The sequence below is a fragment of the Setaria viridis genome, chromosome 7 (assembly GCF_005286985.2).
Source record: "Setaria viridis chromosome 7, Setaria_viridis_v4.0, whole genome shotgun sequence".
In the NCBI taxonomy this organism is placed as follows: Eukaryota; Viridiplantae; Streptophyta; class Magnoliopsida; order Poales; family Poaceae; genus Setaria; species Setaria viridis.
In genome coordinates this window covers 15,899,008-15,914,067 of record NC_048269.2, presented here as the reverse complement: position 1 = coordinate 15,914,067, position 15,060 = coordinate 15,899,008, and the positions used below count along the sequence as shown (strand labels likewise).

The following is a 15,060-nucleotide window of genomic DNA, read 5'->3' as shown; positions in this document are numbered from 1 at the left end:
AGTTTAAGCACATTCTAGCCGCTTGGCACTTTTGGGTACCTTTGAAGATTTAACCAGATAAAGTACTCGAAGAGCACCAAAATTAGTCGGTGAAGTCTACAAAAGTACTCGAAGCTGTTGCATTTGACTAAAAAGTACTCGGTGGCTTGTCGCCCATACATGTATGGGCCCACCAGGAGGTTTGGACAGTCCTAAATGTGGGGCTGGACACCGAGACGCATCTGACATAGAGACCATGGCCCAAAGTGGTGTAGTCTACATGGGAAGACAGGAACTAGTCAAGGATTAGAAAATTACTCGTTGTAATAAGAGTACAACTCCTCTAGTCGTATCCGACTAGTATTCTTGTAACCAACTAACCTGTAACTCTACCCCCGACTATATAAGATAAGGCAGGGACCCCCTCCAAAACAATTCAATCCAACCAACACACAGGACGGTATTACGTAATCTAGTAGCTCAAACCTGTCTAAATCGTGTGTCTGTGTTTACCTTCGAGTTACTGATCTCGACGAGCCCCACCAACCAAAACACTACCTCGGGCACCCTCCTCGATAGGTTTCCGGGTCTAAACACCAACACAAGGTAGGTTTCCGGATCTAGACACCGACACAAGATTCAACCAGTATTATTATTTTAGTGGTAGATGATATGCAACAATGAGGCGCCAGTAGTGACTTACTATTCTTTCAGTGGTACGTCATCGACAGTGAGGTGGCAATGATGCTTATAGGGGTAGTATCACGTGCATGTATTTCATTAGGTTGAATATGCGTGTGTTTATATGAGCGATCGTGTCTTTATTGTGTTTCAAAAAAGGTTCGTAGACTACTCAAGCACGACCATCCTTTTTTTACTTCTCATTACTTTTGCAACTTTCGTACCTGCCACCACCTCCTTTTCACGTATTGTTTGTGTTCTCTCTTCTATTCCATCACGCTACAATCACCCTTTTAACCTTTTTCGCAGACAATGTTAGCACCTCTGTTTCTTGATTAGCGATCTTTAATCGTGTCGCCCAACATCAAACATTGTAGTGATGTACACAAGCGATTTCTTTAAATAATTTCCATTTATTTTGCGATGCATCACATCCCACCGCGTGACCTATCGTCGCCACCATATGTGTGGCTACCGAGGATGGCGGTCACTTAGACCAATCTCGGTATATAATTTCATTGCACTGCTACCAATACTGGATCCTTGGTAACTGGGTTTGATGGTTTTCACGTGGATGAAATTTTCTCTCTAATATGATGAAACTCCTCTCATCTTTTCTCGTAATAATCCTACTAAGTTAGCAAAACTGTTGATGTGGCGTAAAATTTAATACTCATGAAACTTTTATGAAGCTCGCCATTAAACTTATCTTAGCCAAATAAGGATTTGGATTTTTGGATTTGACTAGCACCTTACACGAATTATCGATGCCAGGGGAAGCACTTTCCCCACTTAGCTCTCGATTTGATGGCACACCTGTCTCGGCCTCAACTTGTTTGGTCTATCTACTAGAAGCCACCTGGTACCGGTCCTCAAAACGGAACCGAGGGCCACACTAGTCAAACACACGTAGACTAGCTCCAGTGCCCAATCATGTACAAAATGGTAGCCATCCGGAGGAAGATCCGTGTCGCGTTCAAGCCACTCCTCACACACACGGTCACACGCCCCGATCGCGACCTGCTGAGATCGGCGGATCACGCGCCGGCGCCGGGCAGGCCCCCAAATCGAGCGAAAACCACGCGCGGCGGCATCCCCACCCGTCCGGCGCCGTCCCGTCGCATCACGGCCGTCCATTCCCCCCGCGGCAGCCCCCCGCTCGAGCCGCAACGCCCAACGGCCCTCACGCGCGGCTCGCACGTGCCGCTGCCCCCACCCACCCCCAACCCCACCTCGGCCGTATAACCCCCGCCGCCGCCGCGACCCTTCTCCCCTTTCCTTTCCCCCCTCCTCCCCACCCGCTCTCCGCCAGCTTTGCGGGAAAAGAGGACGCCAGCAGACAAACCCCTCCACCCCCCCCTCCCCGCCTCCCTCCCCAAAACCCTAACCCCTACCCTCCTCCTCCCCCGATGGCATCGCCGCCGCCGCCGCCCGCCGGAGCCGTAGCAGCCGCCGCCCCCGCGGCGGCCGGATCGCCGCCACCGCCGGCGCAAGTGGTAAGCCTCCCCCTCTCCCGCTTCCTCACCCCCGATCCGCTCGCTCGCTCCCCGGATCCGCGCTGACTCGATTCCCCCTTCTCTCCGTGTGTGTGTGCGCGCGCGCAGGTGGGCAACGCGTTCGTGAACCAGTACTACAACATCCTGCACCAGTCGCCGGAGCACGTCCACCGCTTCTACCAGGACGCCAGCCGCCTCAGCCGCCCCGCCGCCGGCGCCGCCGCCGCCGCCGACGGCATGGACACCGTCACCACCATGGACGTAAGCCCCTCGCCCCCGCCGCCGCGCTCTCCCCGCGGCCGCGGCCCAGATCTGGGGGCCTCCTTCCCACGGGGGGCCTAATTCTCTCCGACAGGGATGTGTGTGTTTTTTGGGGGGCGCCGCGTGGCTCTGATCTGTGTTTTTGCGTACACACGCACGCGCCCGCCGCGCGCGTACGGTTCTGCAGGCGATTAACGACAAGATCGTGTCCATGGGCATCACGCGGGCGGAGATCAAGGCCGTCGATGCGCAGGAGTCGCTCAAAGGCGGCGTCACCGTGCTCGTCATGGGCCACCTCACGGGGAGGACCGGCGTCGGCCGCGAGTTCGTGCAGTCCTTCTTCCTCGCGCCGCAGGAGAAGGGCTACTTCGTGCTCAACGACATCCTGCGCTACGTCGGGGAGGGGGAAGGGGAGGAGGGGACCGGGCACCCGGCGCCACCGCCGCCGCCACAGCAGCCGGAGGTGGCGGTGGACGTGGAGGCCGCCCCTTCTGCCGTCCTGGCGAACGGCACTGTCGTTGGGGGAGGAGACACCGAGAGTGTGCCTCGTGAACAGGGTGCGTAGCGGTCAAACATCTCTGAAACTACATAACCCCCCAACGTTTAGGTGGTGGTTTACTTCACCCCCTAACCTACAAAACCGGCTTCTTTACACCCTATACTAGTGAAAACCATTTACTTAACCCCTAAGGTGGTTTTGCATCCTGGTTTTGCCGACTTGGATAGTGGTTTTGCCGACTTGGATAGTGGTTTTGCCATGTCGGTGTGCTGAAGTGGACTGAATAATTGCTGACTAACTAACAAGTGAGTCCCGCCTGTAAGTGGGGAGTTATGGAGGTACCTACCCCTTCTTCCTCAACTCCGGCCTCTCTCCATCTTTTTGTGTTCATCCGCCTCCCACCCCTCTGTTCTTGAGTGTAGACGCGATTCGCCCTTGCCGTGCGGCATGGAGCTACAAGCCGTTGCTACCAGCCACCCGTTGCCGATCCAGTGCTGCACCCCGTCCGAGGCACCCAGCGCTGCCCCTATGCAGAGCGCCACCACATCCGTTCTATGGCCGCACCCTTACCCTCCCTCGCGTTGCTGCGTGTGGTGGGTTGGGCACCGCTTGCTCCTCCTTGCTCGTCTGCCGCCTGCACATGTCGCCTCCTCCCTTTGCTGCTCTGCAACTCTGCTATGGCCTAGCCCCTTGCTCTGCATCCGCCTCTGTGCTCTGCAAGTTTGAGCATCCCGTCGCCCCGTCGTCACTTGTCGCTTACTAATTGCTAGCATTAGCGCTACATTGGAGGAGAGTGCAGCCTGGTTTGGTGGGCCAACATGCCAATTCCCCTTGCGCCTCTTCGTTCAGATCAGATAACCACCATGATTCTGGTCACCAGGGCCAGCAAATTTCATCAAGGTACAACCTGGAAGCTAAAGAGTAGAGGGAATTTTACTTAAAATAAAGAGGTAGAGGGAATTCACAGCAAATTATGGTATGGCCCTGCCCTTGCTGCTGCCCTTTCCTCCGCCGCCAGCTCGATGAGCACAGGTGAGCCTGCAAATTGAAGTGCCATGCCACCCCATCCTCATGTACAGCGTGGTGCGACACTGTGCAACACTCGCCAGCTACCTAGCCAGCTAGGCAGAAGCCACCGTCAGCCATGGATGATCGTGCTAGTTCTGGAAAGAGAGAGAACAGAGTAGGAGAAAGGAAGAGAAAGGATGCAGAGGAATAAAAACAACTGATAAGTGGATCCAAATACTAATGTGCTATACTGCTATCTCTATCCAACATGGCACGCCAAATCAGCAAAACCAAGATGCAAAACCACTTTGGGGGGGGGGGTTAAATGAATGGTTTTCACTAGTTTAGGGTGTAAAAAAGCCGAATTTATAGGTTAGGGGGTGAAGTGAACCACCACCTATACGTTGGGGGGTTATGTAGACTTTTCCCCTGAAACTTCTCCATTCCTCTGATGTGAGTCATGTGTTTAGATTGCCGGTGTTTGACTGTTTCTTTGTAGATGCTTTGCCACTGCCCGAGCAGAATGCAACTGAGCCTGCACCCCAACCTAAGGAGGAGGAAGAACTGAACGGGGAGGAGGTTTACAACCCGCCCAATAATGTGGAGAAGCCTGCTGTTGAGGAAACACCTGTTCCTGAGGTCATAAAGGAAGTGCAGAATAATGTTGCAGTGGCTGCACCAAGTTCGTCTCCCCCAGTACCGCTCGAGGAGGCCCCAAAGAAGTCATATGCTTCAATTGTAGGTTTCCGAAAGCTATTCTCTTCCTTGCATCATGCTGAACATCACATATAATTCATAAGTCTAATTGTGTATATCTAGAAGTCTATAACTGGCCATGAGAGGCTAATAATTTTGAATTCTTTCCAGAATTTGTTCTTATGCTTTGTAACATTGGAGTGATTAGTGTTTGCAATGTAGATGATTTACTAAATCCTCATGTTGACAGGAATTTGGAGTGTAAACCTTCACAAGTTAACATGAAGCTTCTAAGTTCTAAGTGTCAATGCTGCACTAAATGGTTTATGAATAATGTGGCACACTGCTCAACACAATAAATCTACTAAACTGTTTTTTATGTGGAAACTTGAATTAGAATCTGTTAATGTTGATTTTTGCTGTCAGATTATTTGACTTCTAATGCTGCTGTTGTCTTTTGGTGAAGAAATTTTCAAGGTTTTCTTGGTTCGGTTGTGTTGTTGGTTGCAACTTAATTGGGTGATGGGTAGTATGTTAAGAGTCCATATTATGCACTTTAGGCCTTTCTATGTTTATCATCATCATGACATTTTTGTTGTTATGCTTTAGGTAAAAGTCATGAAAGAATATCGACCACCAGCTCCTGTGGTTCCTTCCAGGCCTGCACCCCCAAAACCAGAGAAACAAGCCCCTCCTGCACTTGCTCTGGTTGCTGATGCTCCAGCTTTCAGTCCTAACACGCAGGGTGGCAGCTTTCAAGATCCAGAAGGTATTATCTAAAACCCAAACCTGCAGCTCAAGCGCTTATTGATTTCAATTGACTCCATCTGACATGCTTTCTAATCATCTTCAAAGTCGATGCACATGCCATATATGTGCGGAATCTTCCTTTAAATGCCACACCACAACAATTAGAAGAAGAATTCAAGCGATTTGGCACCATTAAGCATGAAGGCATCCAAGTTAGAAGCAACAAGGTACTTGTTTATTATCTCAATTTTTTTTTTATTTTTAGAGTCTTCTGTAAGCCTAATGCTCAAATTAATATTTGTATTTCTGTCGAGGAAACACAGATCCAAGGGTTTTGTTATGGCTTTGTAGAATTTGAGGATGCCAGCGCAGTCCAAACTGCAATAGAGGTAATCGTACATTTTACTCTGGTTGCTTTCTGATCTGTGTTATTCATCAGTTAGCTAGTTAATCTAATTATGTGTGCCCTGTTCTCATGCCAGTTTGTTCTATGATTATTGGGTAATTGTATAAGGGTTGTTTAACTAGTGACTCAGTTTGCTTGGTTTGTAGTCCCTTAAAAAGGAGTTCTGGTAGTTTAGTTAGGTGGGAGAGATGTTTGTGGAGCCATGTATGATATATTCAGTATATTCATGGCCTTTCTTCCAGTTGTTAATCATCCTTAGGCAGAAATGGGAAAAAATAGCACAATCATTTTCTTGAGCTGCTAAACTTTTTCTTACAGGTATTTTGATACATATGCTAATTGATTTTGCAGTATTGCGGATGCTGTCTCTTTCTGAATTATTTTTCATCTTGAAAGCTTCTATGTCGGTTCTCCTGGTTTTATTGGTCTCTTAGGATATTAATATAGGATGCTATGCTTGCTTTGAATAATGGAATCACATCTAGCATCCCCAACAAAATCTTGGGGTCAAACTATGGAGCGATCCAGCCCCACTATTGTTTTTATTTGTTGTGTAGGGTGTACCCTCGTTGCTTTGAACGAACCTATTGGCGTGAATACTCTGTTGGAATGCTGGCCATGAACTAACTTATTTTGGCTCTGTTGATCCTGTTATCCTCCCCCATGCTATGTGCTGCTGGTTGCTTTGTCTATTTAAGAACATATAAATTCTTAAATTTGCCAAGTCTGGTTATATCTGTTTTCATGTTTAATATTTATCTCCACCACGGCAGAGCCTCACACACAAGAGACTTGACTACCCACTATGTTTGCAATCTTTGAACATGGAAGTTTCATTACAAAAGTTGGTTGTTGTGGGCAGTAGCCAGTAGGTGAGTAGGAGCCTCACTGTTGCACTGCTGGAGCCTAGGTACTGCATAATCTGCTAGGCTTGTTTGTATTTTTGGCTGTATTTTTCCTTTTGCTTGTAGTGCGCATATTCTAAATTATTCAGGGTGTGGACTTTGGGTTGTACTCCCTCTGTTTTTAAATATACGAGGTTTTAGAAATGGAGTAGCTATTTTCTTTCTATAATGAAATGACACACAACTCTTCCTTCTTGTTTGAGAAAAAAATAGTGAATAGCTTCTCTTTCTATAATGAAATGATACACAACTCTCCTGCTTGTTTAACAAAATAATGGCAGTGTCCAATACATTTATCTAGTGTCTTAATGCCACTTTGTACATTTTGATTATTATTATTTATTTCTGCTCAAGGTGTGGATTCAGGTCAGTTCATCTGTTAGGGTGTTCTGGATGTTGTGGAACTATACACTTTTGAATATGAAAAACCAGCATATGTTTTTCTTTTATAATGGAATCAGCTTCTAGAACTGGTCTAACAAATGTTGCATAGATGAATGATACTTTACCGGACAATAACTTGTGATTGCAGGCCTCTCCTGTTATGATTGGTGAACGGCAATGTTATGTTGAAGAGAAAAGAACTACTGGTTCTCGTGGTATGTCCATATAATCTTTTACCATTCTTTGCTATTTAAAGCATAATTACTGCTTGTGAAATGCCATTTTTTTATTTTGAGAGGAATATGTATTTGTTTCTGTGTTCTTTTGAACGCGATGATAACAGGAAACGAAAGCACCTGTGCCAGGTGGCATTTAGGATGTACTGAAGATTCTGTAAAGTGTTATTCTTAATATGCTAGTATATGTTACTTAGAAAATTGTCTCCTGTGGCAAATAGAATCATAATAGAGTACTGCTTGTTTTGGTCATCTACCGTGGAAAGTATATCATTTTTCGGCACTGCTAGCGCCCGGACGTCTGATCATCGGACGCTCCGTTGCAACATCAAAATAAAACATCTGCAACATCGGAAACTTATAGTTGCAACATTGAAAGATATGCGAAAAAATGACTCTGTCGTTCGACCCCGGGATAGAAAATTCCCGACGCAACATGAACACTATGTTTCATGCAACATTCACTATGAAACATGCGGAAACAATAGTTGCAACATCGATGATTAACTATTGAAACATATCTCGAGCTGTCTGATTTTTTTTAGATTCCGGACGTTAGAGTCTTAGCATTACCGATCATTTTTATAGCACTACTGACTTTAGGAAATAACAAGTTCTCAAATGTCGAACCATGTATGAGCAACACTTTGCTTGGTCATGATAGACATTTCGTCTGTTACCTTTTTTTTTTGTCTCCCTTTTCATTTCAGCTGACAATTTTTTCTGGCTTCAGGTGGTAGCAGAGGAGGAAGGTTTGCACCGGGTAGAGGTGGTAACTTCCGAGGCGAAGGCCTTAGAGGCCGTGGTACTTACAATGGAGGCAGAGGCTACGGAAGGGGCGAGTTCGGTTATCGATCTGATTATGGCGGCCGAGGTGGTGGCAGGGGAGGCTCATCTCGCGGAGGTGATGTTGGCTACCAGCGGGTCGACCACTCTGGTACAGCCGGTGGTCGTGGTGCCCGGGCACCATCCGCCGCTACTGCGGCCGCAAAGTGAGTTCTTGGTAGCTGTGGGTCGGTAATAGTTTCAGAATTTTATGGCCACCATCATGGTTGACCAAAAGAGTGGCAGGTGAGGCGGATTTGGGTTCATGTGAGGTTTATCAACGGGTCATAAATTGGTGCTTAACCTTGTTTTGTGGCAAGGTAAAGCAATGGTTATATCGGTTGCTAATTGTAGAATATACGTCTATTGAGATGTAGTCCTAGTATGTTTGGCTTTGTTGAGCTGCTGATTTATGTTTTCCCGTCTTTTACCTTCCCAAATTAGAGGCAGTTGATTTGAGGTGCCGGTGATCTATAGTTTTTGTTGACTATAGTGGAATATAAGTTATGGTTTAGAGCACCTAAGATTAGTAAGACAATTTATCTTGTTCATGGAATCTGTCAATGCCAGCGCATGCTCTCGTCTCATGTCTGTTCGTTTTGAGCTGCCATTTCGATGGCAGTTAGTTGCTGTTAGCCACATTGCCACAGGGGAAAGGGGTGTGGATAGCAGTTGGAATGTGGTTTGCATACCAGAAACGAGTTGCATTTGTAGACATGAATCTCGTCCAGAAACAACATGCGGTTTACTTTCTCAACCCAACTTACGAGCTGCTATTAACTTTCTGGTCCAACTTGCGCAGTTGTTAAATTCAACCCTTTTAGTTACAATACAATTTCCATATCGTATCTTCTAACTGATCTCTTCAAAGTATTTGAACTGAAGTCACAGATGGCTTCGGGTAATGATCCTACTTAGCGTCAGCAGTGAAAATTTGCCTACAGAGAAACTAAGCCTGACAACGAAATATAAGTAGCCGTTCATTCACAAGAAGTTAAATGATTAGTATTGTCATTTTATCACACTACACAGGTGCACACATTTTATTTAAGGTACTGAGTATTTCGTGTCGTGCCAACTAATCTACCAACAAGTTAAATGTAACTCGCCCTAAAAAAAGTAGTATACTATTCCCTCCATTCCAAATAACTTTTCATTTTGACTTTTTTTACTTTTTTTAGATTCATAGTTTTTCTATACACTTACATATATACTGTATATATAATTTCATTTTGACTTTTTTAACTTTTTTATATTCATAGTTTTTCTATGCACTTACATATATAATATATACTGTATATATAATGTCTAGACGTAAATAACTATTTGTTTTAACTTTTTTATTTATTCATTTTAACTTTTTAATTCATAGTTTTTGCTATGCATTGTAAAGTCTTAGCTATGCACCTATATGTAAGTAATTACATATATAATGTCTAGACGTAAATAACTATTTGTTTTGACTTTTTTAGATTATTTATTTTGACTTTTTAATTGATAATTTTTGCTATGCATCTACATATATAATGTTTTAGCTATGAACCTACATATATAATGTCCATGTAAGTAAAAGTCATGTATAAAAAACCAAAATAACGAGCCAAAACAAAAAGTAAAAACCAAAACAACGAGCCAAAATGAAAAACGAAAAGTAAAAACCAAAACAAGAAGTCAAAATGAAAAGTAATTTGGGATGGAGGGAGTACTTATAGACCAGAACATGCTCTGCAAAACACTACGATGCGACTTTACTGATTAACCACAAACCCCGACCTGCTCGAGAACTTGACATCCTCACAATCGAAAACAAAAAACAAACACAATGCTATAAACATCTATCCTCAAACCAATATTCTGTACGACGAAGCCACACCCAGCCTGTCAACCCAGTATTGCCTGCTACAGTATACTTCTTGCTGCTGTTAATGGCGGCGCCGATCAGCCTTCCATCTCAACGATGATCTTGCCCGTTGCATGGCCCTCGATGCTCTTCTGCCAAGCCTTGCTTGCCTCGCTCAATGGGAACCTTGAGTCGATCAGTGTCTTCATCTTGCGGTCCTTCAGCAGCTCGACCAGGAACTCCAGGTCGGCCTTGTTGGGCGACAGGAGCAGTGGCACCAGCCGCTTCTTGGCGAATGTCACCTTGTGCAACCCTGATTTAAGGATGGCGGCGAAGTTCGGGGTGATGTCGATCACCCTCCCGGTAGGGGCCAGCACAGGTTCAAACGTCGACCAGCTGATCCCGACCGTGCAGTGGACGACGCCATCGTACTTCTTTCCTGATGGGCTCTGCAGGCTGGCACCCTCTGGGGTCCTGTAGTCAAGCACCTCATTCGCACCCAGGCTCTTCAACAGCTCCACATTGCGGGCTCCACAGGTGGCAGTGACGTGGAGACCTGCCAGCTTCGCGAGCTGCACGGCGTAGAGCCCAACGCCACCGGATGCTGCAGTGATCAGCACGTTTAAGGGCTGGCCAGTACCGTCGAACTTGGCGCCAATGGACCTCAAAGCCTGGAGCGCAGTGCCGGCTGCGATGGGCAGCCCTGCACCTTCAGCAGCAGATACCTCAGGAGGCCTCTTGACGGTCAGACTTTCAGATGCCACAGCATACTCAGCGAGTCCACCTCCATACTGTGAAAATGCCAGGCAGCGTTAACATGAGTTAGAACATAACTTTACCTTCCAACAGATGATGAAAGCACACCGAAAGCATCAACATATCTAGCAAACCGATGTACAGCTTTCAACTACTAAAAAGTCAGGAGGAAGCGTGCTTACAAATGAGTTCAGCATGGCAACAACTTCATCTCCAGCTTGGAACCCATTGACTCCTGGACCAACATCAACCACTACTCCTGCCACATCAGTCACTGCAGAAGTTGGAAGGATTAGCAGAACTGATTATAGAATATTTCAAAATATTATATGAAAGGATTTGCATGACAAGAATTGCTGTTACTGCAAACAAAAATAAGGCCGCCGCAGCCCGCAGGTTACATGAGCAGAGAACAAGCAAAGTATCGCACAGAACTCACACCCTTCAGCCATATAGGCAGGTAAAAAATGGTTATTGCTCATTTGTTATAAATTATAATATAAGGTTCTTTCCATGAAGAAACACCAAGAGATACATCAGCCTTAGAGAAGTTGAAGAAAGCATCACTCTTTACTCTCTCCCAGTTTTCTCTTTTATGATAAAAATTTAGACTTAAGATTTTTCATATGCACAAATAAGGTGAAATGGACACAGACATCATTGTTTCTGCAATACAATCTTAATAATGTGTAAACAGACTGAGGTTCCTAAAATGCATGGGCTAAGCAATGTTTGATCCCTCTGTCAGGGTATATGTCATTATTACCAGTCATCAGAGATTAGAAAAAACATATATAGTATCACATAAAGCTGAAGTTAGACCCATACATAAACATCAGGTATTTACATCATAACAAGCACATATTGATTTGTAAAGGAAATTGAAGTAACAGAACAGTGAAAGAAATGGCCAATTATTGGTCGAAGTCAAAATTCATCCACCAGTACCAAATGAGTGCATGGGGCCCAATGAAAATGAGGAATAAGGACGATATCATTACGGGGAAGTTGACCATTGAAATGATAATAGAGGTAGAAACTATCAATTCTTTTTCGAAATCAGAATACCTGGGATAAAGGGCAGTTTGCGAGGCAGGAAAGGCCGTAACATCCCTTTCTGTATCTTCCAATCCACCGGATTAATGCTAGCTGCTTCCAGCTTCAACAGGAGCTCATTCTTCTTCACCGAAGGGACGGGAACTTCCACATGCTGCATTAGAGGCATTTCAGAATTTGTCCAGCAGTTTCTTTCCAATGACTTCAATTTAAAGATGGACACAAATTTAAAATTTTTGCTAACTACGTAGGAACAGAATCAAATGGTACAGAAAACAACTAAATTCCCCTTATTAATTTATAGTTTTACTGTGCGTTGAAACAACTAGATCTTCAGCCAGAGAATAACTGACCCAATTCAAGTCACCAGCAAGCCACGCAATTGACTATTCGATCTGGAACACAGACTAGTAGCAGATTAATCTTGTTCCTCTGAGCCTGATGACTACTTTTTGTAGGACACGCGGATAGTCCGCCGGACTCTTCTCGGCAGCAAACACCAGGCACACATATTGTGTAATCCGACTGCGACAGCGTTCCACTTCCACCATCTACTAGTCCGTCTAGCACTACATGCTTTTGACTTTGGCAGCCGCAATATAGAAAGACGGCACTATTTGTAGCAAGTAGCATGGCGGAATCGGAATCAGGTGAAACGGCTGTAATTTCCAAACGGAGAGGCCGCCAGGGAGCCACACAGCAACTAGTCAGACTAGTAGATAGCACAAAAAAATAACCAACCAATCAGCAGTTGCTGATTGCGAGCACTAATGGGGTCATATTGTAGATAACCGACGGGGCCATGAACTGCCGAATCGAGCAATTGACTAATCGCGTCGTCCTCACCACTAACACACAGGAATCACTGATCTGCGGGTAAGCTTGGGGGCCCTTCCCTGAAAACAATTAGCAGGGGTTGGGTGGGTGGGGGGAGAGGAAGTGGTGCGCGGCGGTTACCTTGAGCCCCTCGGCGCCCCCGCCGCAGGCGTCGTACTGCACGGCCCGCATCGTCGCGGGGACCTTCGTCGCGGCTGCGGCGGCCATCGCGGGAGGGAAGCGCAGCGCCGGCGAGTGGGGAGGGGAGGGGAGTGGACAAAGGATTTACTCGAGGGGGCTCGGCTGGTTGGTTCGCTGGCTTCTTGGTGTGCACGCCTGCTGCGCACGGTGTTTCTGGGGCTTCTTGGGTTGGTGGCGACAAGGATATACACGCTGGGGAGGAGGGGGTTTGACGCGTGGGGCCCGCGGTGCCAGCGAGAGAGAGGTTCGTGGTGTGGTGCGCGACGCGTCGCGGCGGGGACGGAACGGGACGGGAGGCGACGGGTTTGTTCTAGAAGGCGGCGGGGGAGGGCGAGGAAGGTGTGCGCACACGGGGAGGGTGACGCGCCGTCACGGCTCGCGCGAGACCTGGTTTGACGCGGCGTGTGAAGCCGTGGACAAGCAGGAGGCGCGCCGGTTCGGGTTCGGCGCCGAGTGGCCGACGCACCACCAGGGGAGAGCCGTTGCGTTGCGCCCCGTGCACAGTGTGTACACGTCCAACGCGTCGGCCCCTTGCCTGGTTGCTTCGTTCCGCGGCAACCGATGAGCAAACAGAGCGTCGTCGCCTCGTCGCCCACTCCCTGTCCTTCAGGGGCGAAGCTAAACGAAAATGGCATAGGGACTATTCCCAATTGCACGCTGGGATCTTTGCCTTAAATAAAAAACACCGCTAAACATTGGACCTGTTCGGTTGGACTTATAGGTCGGTTGAAAAGCTGAAACGGTTGATTTGTTGTGAGAGAAAAATACTATTTGATGGCTGATAAGTCGGCTGATAAGCTGAAGTGAAAGGCTGAGTGATTCTCACTGTTTTTGCGGAAATCCATTATCCATCGGGTCGGCTAACCATGACGACAAAAACCTAGCTCCGCTCCTGCTGTCCTTCGCGGGCAACGGCGGCGGCATGGACTGTCTGTCCTTGAGAGTGGGTGATTGGTTATGGAACGAACTGTCACCGGTATTTTTCTTCCAACCCGCCGATCCCGACATGGGTGGGAAACCAAACTATGAACCTTTAGCTTTTAACTGTTTCACCGCACCGAATCTCTGAATAATAATCTGGAGGAATTTCTCTATCCTCGTCGATCCACGCCATTATGACAGCAACGTGGGCGAGCTGCTCTAGGCCATCGCATGATTATTTAAAGCTCCAATCTGATGATGGTGCGCACACACAACGTCAGGCATGTATTCTATGTACTCAATCAATTTCTGTTTTAATTTTTTTTCTATTATGTATTAGTGTTCATGCATGCCATCTGTTCGATGGAATGGCTACAGGCATCCAACTCTCATTTTTAAACTCACTTTGATTGGATTCCAACTTTTCACCAGTGTCTATACTTTCTTGCAAATCATATTTGTAATTTACAATGTTGAATTATTTAATCCAAAATGCACTTTGAAACTTTCTAATGTTAAAGTTTTGACAAGATGAATTTCTAATTGCTGCTACAATAATGATGCCTGAACAGGAGAAAGCAAGGTAACACTCTTCTATAAAAAAATGATTCATGCATTATTCAAATTATTACTCCCCAATTAGATAGCATTATCAGTATTTTAGATTCCTGTTATTGCCTTTGCCTTATGTTGCATATAACATATTGTTTGGTGTTAAAAATCGTGTCCTTGCATGAAAAAGGGAAATATTCTAAATTTTATCCCAAGGAATTTCAAGGTGAAACAATATTTGATGAGAATGGTTTCACAATATATAGAAGATGTAACACCAACATATACATTGTTAAAATTAGATGTATGTGGCCTCAGTTCAAAAACTTCATTTATTTATTTAAATTTTGGTAACTTGTAAGTTAAACAACTAATAGAATAATGCTTATGTGAGTACCTAAAATTTCTATTAGAATAAGGCTTGTGAGTACCTAAAATTTCTATTAGAATAAAGCTCATGTGAGTACCTAAATTTTTTGAAGTTGTACCAATTTGATACTTAAAGTTAGTATGATATATTACTGCATTGTGGATCATTATTTGCATGTTCTTGGCTTTGCAGCAAAGATGACACTAGCTCTAAATATTTAGAAGCAATGGATCCACAATAATGATTCTCTGCAACAAGCATGTTACTCTGCCAGGAAATGGTTTAGGAAACAGGGCTTTGTAGTTTTGTTCTTTTGAATAATGGAAAACTGTGTAATTTGCTGCTTCACTCAATTAATATGTTAAATACTACGGTAGTTTGTTTCATTTACAGTAGCTTGTCCTTTGCGCTCGTACAAGATT

General features: G+C 45.7%; 2 protein-coding genes across 2 annotated transcripts; one reads left to right on the top strand and one right to left on the bottom strand.

Moving 5' to 3' along the window:
* Positions 1–2,000: 2,000 nt before the first annotated feature.
* LOC117863049 (nuclear transport factor 2) lies at positions 2,001–8,551 on the top strand. Its single transcript, XM_034746628.2, has 9 exons — positions 2,001–2,156; positions 2,265–2,417; positions 2,605–2,974; positions 4,424–4,662; positions 5,230–5,389; positions 5,476–5,597; positions 5,694–5,759; positions 7,214–7,280; positions 8,035–8,551. Exons 1-9 carry the CDS (start codon positions 2,070–2,072, stop codon positions 8,295–8,297), a joined length of 1,527 nt encoding a protein of 508 aa, XP_034602519.1. The 5' UTR covers positions 2,001–2,069; the 3' UTR covers positions 8,298–8,551.
* Positions 8,552–9,847: 1,296 nt separating this feature from the next.
* LOC117863050 (chloroplast envelope quinone oxidoreductase homolog) lies at positions 9,848–12,962 on the bottom strand. The gene is made up of 4 exons (XM_034746629.2): positions 12,736–12,962; positions 11,791–11,932; positions 10,905–10,996; positions 9,848–10,757 (listed from the first exon to the last, which is right to left on the bottom strand). Exons 1-4 carry the CDS (start codon positions 12,820–12,822, stop codon positions 10,065–10,067), a joined length of 1,014 nt encoding a protein of 337 aa, XP_034602520.1. The 5' UTR covers positions 12,823–12,962; the 3' UTR covers positions 9,848–10,064.
* Positions 12,963–15,060: the final 2,098 nt, after the last annotated feature.